At 41.6% G+C, this 10,379-nt stretch overlaps 1 protein-coding gene across 4 annotated transcripts in view; it reads right to left on the reverse strand.

The window, feature by feature from the left end:
• The window catches only part of aclyb (ATP citrate lyase b), a 33,293-nt gene extending 24,268 nt beyond the window's left edge, over positions 1-9,025 (reverse strand). For all 4 annotated transcript variants that reach the window (XM_033631712.2, XM_033631711.2, XM_033631710.2 and 1 more), the window contains exons 1-3: positions 8,862-9,025; positions 3,534-3,715; positions 2,502-2,624 (exon numbers count right to left, since the gene is read on the reverse strand). In XM_033631712.2, coding sequence (XP_033487603.1) covers positions 2,502-2,624; positions 3,534-3,692 — 282 coding nt within the window. In that variant the 5' untranslated portion in view covers positions 3,693-3,715; positions 8,862-9,025. The remainder of the gene's footprint in view (positions 1-2,501; positions 2,625-3,533; positions 3,716-8,861) is intronic.
• Positions 9,026-10,379: the final 1,354 nt, after the last annotated feature.

A 10,379-nucleotide genomic window follows, 5' to 3' on the forward strand; every position in this document is an offset into this window, starting at 1 on the left:
CATATGCATGTAATTGTAATGGCTGCTGTAGGAGAGAGGAATAACGTCGTGGGAGAGACAAAAACTGAGTAAAAAAACACCCTGAATATGTAACTACATACTAAATAACTACAAATGAACCTTCTTTCAGTGATTTATATTAGACAAAGAAAATTTTACATTTACATCCCGCCCTGACTGTAAACCACGCCGGAATCTGAGCGATAGATCGGCCAGCAGCGGTTCCGCGCATGCGCGATTCACTTGCAGTCTGGACGTGGAGGGGTTAACGTCTCCTGCTCTGACTGCTGCTGGGAGGGAGGACTGGACTGTCTGTGAGTGATTTGGGGCGAGAGAGGAGTCCACGGTAGCATCCGCTGCTCGTTGAGAAGAATAAGAATGATACGTGCTCTCACAACAGAGTCTCCAGAAGTCTTCAATAACATCAGAAAAAGTCGCCAGATTTGTCGCTAGTCGCTTTTTTGAAAAAGAGTCGCTAGAGGGGTCTGAAAAAAGTCACTAATTATAGCGACAAAGTCGCTAAGTTGGCAACACTGAATGTTAGCCTTGGCCGCTCTGCATTGTGCACCAGATGGGAGCTAGCTAACAGTGCTGCTCATTCAGTGATTACTGCTGGTAACGACATACCGGTGGTGGGATGGTGCTACTGCAGAAACATGGTAGCCACCCTCCAGGCTCTTCTCATGTCGCCCCCGTTGGGTAAGCTGCTTCTTTCTGAGCCTCAAAACCCCTTTAGCATTATTAACTGTGTTAGCCTTGCTGATACTGCTAACAGTGCTAACAGAGCTAACTGTGATGCTCAACAATGTAAAGAGGGTCTGCAGCTCAAAACTGAGCCGTTTACTCACTGGGGCGACCGGGGGGACACCAGAGGGTGGGTACAATGTTTCCACATCAACGCTGTTGGGTCAGGACGGTGTTACTAGTGGCATTTGCCAATCAGTGGCGCTACTAGCTAACTAGCTTCCACCACACTCAGTTGGTGCGCAGTGCAGTAAGCTAAAGAGTAACAAAATTTAACTTATAGACCGACATGGGTAAAGAGTCAAAAATATTCTGACTCGACATCTCTTCAGATGCTGTACAAAGACAATGTGGCAGTCGTGTCATTTACTAAGTGGGTGTGACTGTTAGCCTGCACTGTTATCTTAATTTACGACATAATTAGTCTGTAAAACCACACTGTGGCGGAGGGAGGGATCCTGTGTCGAGCATATCTAAAATGCAATGCCTTGTCTTAATGAATTTTCTTTGTGTTTTTTATAACATCACATAAAAACAAATCAGTGTTATGTCTGCTGCTATGTGACAAATTTCTATCATGGGGGATAATAAAGTGTTATTTCAAACATATGACAAAGAGATGGAAAAAAGTTATGGGTGAGCTGGTACACCGGCAGAGTAAGTATTTTATCTGAGAAGATTAAATTATGTTATTTTAAATAGGGATACTGAGAAAAAAAATTGCTGGTCCTTCACAAGACAAGACAGTTTTGTTTAAACCAACGTCAGACCTGCATGAAAAATAATCAAATCAAACACGTCTGAGTACATATTTCTGGAAGATAACTTTGTAACATGAGGCGCAAATTAAGGTGTTTAACTTGGTGATTGTCACAACAAACAATAACTTTACAGATATGTTAAATCCTTCCTCAAGTATTAACAACTGTGCGGTGTTGAAAAACTGTCAATCTTTTGGATCTGTTACTCCAGCTTGACTACCAGGATCATATTTCATTGTCTCTAAAGATAATTCTGAGCTGATTTTGATCTACAACAGGGCATGTCAACTGCATTTGTATTAGGGACAGAATTTTTCTAAGCAGACACTGTGTGGGCTGCACGGACCATGGGAAAAAAATTAAAGGAAATTTTAAATAAGAGCTTGTAGGGGAAAAAAAAACAAAATGTCAAATGAGAGTTTGTCCCCACACCTGTGTTAAGATTTGGCACATGCCGCATTTCTATTTATTAAAGATGGAAGTTGGTTTCAGCTTCAGCTATGCCATCTAAAACACGCAACCAGCAAAAATGTGGGTTAATACACCACAACTGTGCGAACTGGAACATGGACAGAAAGACTAAGTGCTGTGGCGTGTGTGTGTGTGTGTGACAGAGAGAGGGGTAGAGAAGGTGGAAGGTAAACTATGGCACACTATGTTCCTGTAAATTATTAATAATTAATAAGGCATGATGTTTCTAGTAATCTCACCCAAACCTGCCCTGAGGGCTGTGGGTCAATAATAAGCTTGAAATAAGCTGACTGAATAAAATCATTTCCATCCCCATTGTCTTTGGGATTGCTTCGATATAAGAATAAAAAAAGCTAGATATTATAAAAACAGTAACGCATGTTGTCCTTCTCACATTTTATGATTTCATTAATATTCTGCAGGCCTTATGGGAAGCTTTGCTGAGCTGTATGTGGCCCACGAGCCACCAGTTGACAACTGCTGGTCTAAATGCTCACTAAAAAAGACAGGTTACATTCAACTCACAGTGGTCTCTTTCATGAGGCGGGGTTTGAGCCAGTCCCGGACACCGTCCAGGTCCAGGTTGATGCCCACCAGCCCGAGCTTCCCGCGCCGCTTGATGAGTTGATCTGGCTTCACAACGAGCCGCTACAGAGGAAGCAGGTGGAGGACAGATCAGCCACAGGTAGGTATCAATACTAGTGTGACAAACGAAACTGATACCAGGCTAAAATATGATGCTGGTATCACACAGTTTCCCCATCACAAATAATATGACAAGCTCTCTGTCAGCAGGTAGTACTTGACAATAAATTTAAATTAAGTGCACACACAACGATAGCTTAAACCAGTGGTTCCCAACTGGTGTGTCCTGGTACAAAAGTGAGCTGTGGTCCTTTCAAAATGGAGTGACTCGTGAACACATCAAGTTTGGAAAAACACACTTAATCTTGGAAGTACAGTGAATTTCCGGCACAGAGCTTTTATTTTCAAGTGCTGTTTCTTGCTGTAGAGTGACCCACTAAGGGATGGCTACTTGACAGAGACAGCAAACTAGCTCAACGACATGGCCACACACAAGTATGATACTGAAAAAATTACACCATGTGGACCTTTAACTAATGACAAAGGAGGACCAGTTGGGAACCACTGGTTTAAATAAGGGGGGAAATGTTCTTGTTTCAGCTGTAAGTTAATGGCGAGAGCGCTCTTCATCCATTCATTCACCCTAGCTTCATTCAAAATGTCAAACACAGCCTCAGAGATATGTGGTATCTGCTTATGCTACTAAAGTAATTTTGGTGTATAACAAGACATAAGCTGAATAGTTTAGCTCTAATGTCTTTAAACATTTCCACAAGTACACTCTTTTATTGCATCTAAATGCACAGTCACATGCCACTGTGATCATAATGACATTATGTCAAGAGTTTCAGTGACATACAGCATGTAATTAGCCTCATGATTTCAATATCCCTCCACAAGCTTAGGAGACAACCTAAAACCAAGACAGGCGAGCACAAGGCTCTTGTGTTGAGCCCGTCGCAGCAGCCTCACCTCCGTCAGCAGCCACGGATGCTCCTGTGTGAGGCGGCCCCAGTCGGTCTCAGCGGTGACACTGGCATAGCGGAAGCGGTTCTGTACGGCCGCTGTGGTGCAGATGTACTTGTACAAGAAGTCTTTTCCTGTCTGCTCTGAGATGGCTTTCGCCGACATGGCAGCGCTGGATAGCACAGGACCTTTGGGACAGGGAGACCGACAGTTAATTACATACATCATCATCATCATATATTGATGGGAGAAACAAACAACAAAACAAGCATAGGCACATTTTGAGCACACAAGAGTACAGGCCAAGTCAATTCTGATTTTTAACCAAGATGGGGGTTATTGCATGCCTAGCAAGCTTGTAAGCTAACTGGCAGTTGCTAACAAAGATTACTGCTTGTGAAACATACAGTAATATCTTATACAGTGGGTCTGGTTTACGTAGAAGGGCCGCACACTCTACCATGCTGTCAAACTTTCACTATGCTAATACTAACTCTGCTCCGTGCTGGAGGTTTCAGGTTTCTTAGCTGCTGTTCCTCCAGCATAACTGTGTCCCGTATCAGACATCATTTGGCTTTTGTATTTGTGACAGACCTAATCCAGCTTGCCTGCAGTCATTCGAATCTCAGATTTTAGGGAAGTGCACAGACATTGTAGTCAAAGAATGTGAAAACACCTCTAGCGACAAACTTTGCACAGATGCAAATCAGTTCAGTTAACGCCAGACATTTAACTGGATATTAACAGGGGTGAGGGGAGGGGGACTTTACACCGCTGCACAATAATGTCTCACAAAGCCAGTCTGAGAAGTCTAGCCTTCATCTAATGGGTTACATATTTAATTAAATTCAAGCCAAGTGCCCCTCTAAAGCTTTGCCAGCAACACTTATCTGTGTTTGAGGTTTTCACAGCGACAAATCCTTTGCTACAAACTGAGATAAACTGCGAAAGTATTCCATATCTGCTGCATGGCCGCACTTTTATCCAACACCCTCGACCGACGACGACATCCAAACCGTACTTGAAACCACTCAGGTCCAAGATCAACAGCTGATTCAGTGCACCCGAGCTTTAAACAGCTGAAAATGAGCTTGTCTTTGAAACTGCATAAAATAATATCCTTCAGGGATAATAAATCCTACATTTACCAGCTCATCATAGCTCCTCTCTGCTTATCTTGATATTAGTGAGCATAAATGCCTTCATTCATCTGAGAGAATAATTCGTCTGTTTGGGGTACGAACAAAGTTAGCCACCGGAAAAAGTGCAGATTAAACATTAACAATGCTGAGTTTTAAGGTTCTTATGTGACTGATGACAGCTTAATTACTCCTAGAAATCTGAGATCCACACTATGATCATTCTTTCTGCACCTCCTCAGTATTGTTATATATTCACTAAGTCAGCTATAAACTGTCAAATTGTCATCACATACTGTTCATAGAGGAGACGGTAGTGAATAATCAAAATGATAACTCACTTTCCTTCGCTCAACAAACCAGTTTGTGTTTAACAGGGATATTAAGGCTGTGACTAACAATTATTTTCACTGTTTCTTGATTAATCGATTAGTTTGGTCTAGAAAATGTCAGAAAATGGCGAAAAATGTCGCTCAGTGTTTCCCAAAACCCAACATGACGTCCTCAAAAGTCTTGTTTTGTCCACAACCCAAAGACATTCAGTTTACTGTGATAGATGAGTAAAGAAACCAGAAAATATTCACTTTTTTTTTTTTAAAGATATTTTTTGGCCATTTTGCCTTTATTGGACAGGACAGGTAAGCGCGAAAGGGGGAGAGAGAGAGAGGGGGGATGACATGCAGCAAAGGGCCACAAGCCGGACCCGAACCCGGGCCGCCGCGGCAACAGCCCTACACATGGGGCGCCCGCTCCACCACCAAGCCACCGACGCCCCAGAAAATATTCACTTTTAAGGAGCTGGAATTAGGAGAATTGCGAGGATTACTCACACCGATTAATCTATTATCAAATTAGTTGGCGATTAATAGACAGTTGACAACTTACAGATTAATCATTTAGTGAATGTGAGAAAAAATTGAAAAACACAGAAAGACAAAATACCATGAAAAAGACGTAGCTAGAGCTGAAATGATTAGTCGATCACCAGAAAATTTATCTGCAGGTTGGTTAATTGTTTCTGTCAAAAATGGCAACAATCTTCCGGTCCCAGCTTCTCAAAATGTAAAGATTTGCTGTTTTTGTCTGTTTCATATCACTCTAAACTGAGTATCAAATCAAGTTTATATATACAGCAAATTTAGAAAAAAACGCAGTTGACCAAAGTGCTGTACAAAATAAAAAAATGACACACAAATATATAGCAACATAAAATGTACACAAATATAAAACAGAATAACACCGGGAGGAACAATTACAAACGTAAAAAGATTAACAAAATACTAAAATATTAAAACCACTACACTCAACATAAGGCCATTGAAAACATGAACGTTTTAAGATTTGTCTTGAAAGTGTCAGTGGAGGGGGAGGATTTGTTTGACAGCGGAAGGCTACTCCAGAGCTTTGGAGCAGCTACGGCAAAGGAACGATCTCCCTTATAGGGATGCGCCAATCCGATATCTGGATCGAATATCAGCCCCGATATCATCAAAATAGATGGATCGGGTATCGGAAAACGCAACCTATACCTGAGGCGATCCTTTCCCTTTAAATCTATTGCAACGCGAGCTACGTCATTGGTCATGGAGCGAAGGAGAGAATCTGCTGTGTGGAGGTATTTCACACTATGTCAACTGCTGTTGCACAATTGTTTATTTTTGCTAAAAATAAATAGTTCATCATTGCATTAATCTGTTTCATCTTGTTTATCTTAGGAAAGAACTGTGTAGTCATCAATGCCTGATGCCTCTAGTCTTTTCTGTTCTACATGTAAAGGTATATAGCCTTTTAGGTCAACCATGGTATTGGATCGGCATCGGGTATCGGCTGATACTCAAAGCCACAGCATCGGGATCGGTATTGAACCTGAAAAAACTGATTCGGTGCATCTGTATTCCCTTACCCACCAGCCTCAATCACGGGCCAGTTAAAAAACATTCATTAGATAGTGCCTTTAGTTTTTGAACTGACAAAAACAAGCAGCATCTAAACAGCCGCTGAAAAATAAACACTAATGCAACACAATAACTACAGCAGTTTTGATACATCACCTTTAATTTCATGCCACAGACATGAAGCCAAAGAGATAACTGAATCACACTGAGGCCAAACTCAAAGGCATGTTCACGTTCTAGCAATTATGTTAAATCAGGGACAAAAATAATAAACGATCCACAAAAACAGGCAAGAAACTCTCATTACTGTATATCTACATCCAAATACATGTTAATGTAGTCTCACATAATAAAAGCTATCACAACTTGGCGTTAAACATGTTTGGGAATTTAAAAACAATGCATGTATCTGAGGAAAGATGTGAATTATGGCTGTGCAATATCAATATTGGTTTTAAAGGCTGCATTACAGTAAAGTGGGCGGCATAGTGATGCAGTGGTTAGCATTCTTGTAGCATTGGTGCGAACCCCGGGGTTGGAGAGCCTTTCTGTGTGGAGTTTGCATGTTGTCCCTGTGTCAGCGTGGGTTTTCTCGAGGTACTCCGGCTTCCTCCCACAGTCCATAGATGTGCAGGTTAATTGGTGACTCTAAATTGCCCGTAGGTGTGAATGTTAGTGTGAATGGTTGTGTGTCTCTATGTGTCAGCCCTGTGATAGTCTGGTGACCTGTCCAGGGTGTACCCTGCTGTCACCCAATGTCAGCTGGGATAGGCTCCAGCTCCCCCGCAACCCCTAACAGGATAATCAGGTAGAGAAAATGAATGAATGATTACCACACTGTTCTAGCTGCCTTTTCGCACGTAGCCATTATATCCACGTTACTGCTGATTATTTATCAAATATCTCACTTTGTAAATAGTTTTGAAAGCACAAATAGTCAACCCTACGATATTGTCACAATATCCATGGAGGTATTTGGATGAAAATATTGTGATATTCTCAATTTTGCCCAATTTTCCCTTTGGCATCAAAAACTGTATCAAATTTCAATATTTTTTGCAAGGTATTGTATTAAAGTTAGCAGTGTGAGTGTCATGACAACACGGAAGGATTAGATGAGCCTACACAAAGATAACAAGTTTTACTAATTGTCTTGACATTCAAACATCATTGCATGTTGTCAGACCTGCTCAGCCAACACAGTGCTGCCAATGCTGCCTCAATTACCACAAACATACACCTATATATTTATAGGTTTCCTTCGGCCAAGTGCCAAGCTCAAATTTAAAAGACACAACCCCTGGCTGGAACGCAGTGTGTGAAACGGCCCAAACAGGTTCATGAAGTACCTTCACCACCACGACAAACCAAACATAGATAAGCAGCGAGCCTTGATATCATGCATCCTATCTCCTCTGCCTTTGTGTGGCTGATAGCATTTTATGGTGGTTTCATTTCAGCTCCTGACTTTATGGCACCTGCAACACAGTCTGCAAAACATGTCTGTGACATCTAACTTGGGGGAGTCTGGCCAGGATTTAGCTAAGCACACTATCCTGTCATGTCTGCAGAGCCAGATGTCCCAGTATTTAGTCTGCCATAATCCACGGACCCAGTCTATTGTTTGAAATTATCTGGCCGTGAAATATGTGTCAGTGTACGTGCTCCTGGGATGGAGGGGACTGGATGTGGAGGCAGCAGCACAGGGGGCAGAGAGGGGGTGCTGCCTCAGACACAGCTGCTGTGTGATGAGAGCTAGCATCACTTTTCTTGTGCAAACTGTTACATCATGTGCGTCAGACCAAGTGAATGAAGCTCCTGTATCGGCTACCACACCCACCCCACAGCCTCTGCTAGCTAGCCGAGCAAGTTTAATAACTTTAGCTTGACGAGCTGTGCGTGAATAAGGAGCAACTTCCTGGTGTGTGTAGCAAAACCCACGGAGTTAAGTGAAGGGAAAGGAGATGATGTGAGGTTAAATTAGCCTGTGTTTGTGGTTAATATGACTTCTGCTTTTTTCCCCGACGAGCTACGAGTCAATTGAATCCACTTTAACTCTATTTAAAACATTAACAGCAGTGGAAATACCACAGAAAACAGCTGTGTGTGTCCTGTTTCTGTCAGGAGGGCAGTGACTGCAGTTTTTGGCAGGGAGCATCTCACATCCGCTAACCGGGAAGTCCTGACTGCCTGACTGACGTGCTAACTGCTGTAGCTTCACACTGCTGCAAACAGCAGCTAGCTAACTGCCGAAGCTAACTGACGGTGACTTTCACAGAGGATTTAACGGAAACAGTTACCTTGTCAATGAAAGAAGCACCTCCACGGAGTACAGCGGTCGTGTCCCGGTCAGAAACGACACAGCTAAAGAGTTGCTACTTCTTCTCGTACCGGAGTCTGCCGCCGCCAGTTGCCACCTCACTCTCAAACGTCCTGTCGCACCATAATCTGGCGACTGGTTACACATCGGTGCTGGCTCCTGATTGGCTGAAACGCGGTCACGTGGTGATGTCAGTCACACCCACAGCGTTATAATAAGAAGCCGCCCACAATAAATCCGGAATAAATCACGCAATACTGTAAAATATAAATAAAGACAAAAACAAGACACGAATCACAGAAAAAACATTTTTTTTTAAAGCTTCACTTTATTTTAATAACATAAACCCACAATAATATGATAATATATATGTATAATAACACTAACTTTCTTTGTATAACCTTTCAAAACAGAATTACAAATAATGATAATGCTAATTTTATTAATAATATAGTAATAATAATATTAGTATGTAAAATCTAAAATACAAGAAAGAGATGTTCATAAATATTGTGCCCAGGTTACTTTTGGGTTAACATTTCAAGGTCAGCTTAATCATTTTCCAAAACATGTCTTCAAAAGTACAACATTTTGTTTCTCACATGACTTAATGTTATTTCTTTGAATGTATATGTTACTTTCTGGTATTTTATTTCAATAATTTTCAAACGCTTCTGATCTGTCATGTCTTCTCGTTCTTCTTCAGAATTATTTTTATAGAGGAATCACTGAAAGAATTACTCAATTACTCTTGCCGTAAGTAACAGTCAAAAAATACTAGGTTACAAATAAGAGTCCAGTAAAATTGATTTAATTTTAAAGAGCACAAGTATTATCAGAAAACATATATATCAAAACTACCTTTTACTAAGAATCTTTCAGACTTCATACTTTCATATAACATATTGGGGCGGCAGTAGCTCAGTCCATAGTGATTTGACTTGGGAACTGGAGGGTCACCAGCTCAAGTCCCCAGTATAGACTGTAGACTGGTAGATGAAGAGGCACCAGCTCACCTCCTGGACACTGCCAAGGTGCCCCTGAGCAAGACACTGAACCCCCAACTGCTAGGAGCGCCTGTCCATGAGCAGCGCCCTCACTCTGACATCTCTCCATTTAATGCATGTATAGGTCCTGTTTGTGCGTGTGTGTATTTCAGGCCTGTGTGTTGATACCCCTCTAATCCCTGTCCCCTTCTCCTCAAGAGGCTCTTGCCTTTTGTCAGGCCGCTATTGTAGGTAAGAATTTGTTCTTAATGACTTGCCTGGTTAAATAAAGGTTAAATAAAAAAAATAAATAAAAAACAAAGCGTAAAAAAAAACTTCCCCTCAGGATTAATAAAGTATATTATCTTCTTCTTCTGCTATTGGGATGATGGGTGTAGATTTCACAGGGACACAGATGGCACATCCCCCTCAACATTTAGAACATGTGCATAAAACCATGAAGGTAGCAGAGGACTTTTTAAAAACAATATTAAAGACATTTACTCCATAAA

This window comes from Epinephelus lanceolatus, chromosome 21, assembly GCF_041903045.1.
Source record: "Epinephelus lanceolatus isolate andai-2023 chromosome 21, ASM4190304v1, whole genome shotgun sequence".
In the NCBI taxonomy this organism is placed as follows: Eukaryota; Metazoa; Chordata; class Actinopteri; order Perciformes; family Serranidae; genus Epinephelus; species Epinephelus lanceolatus.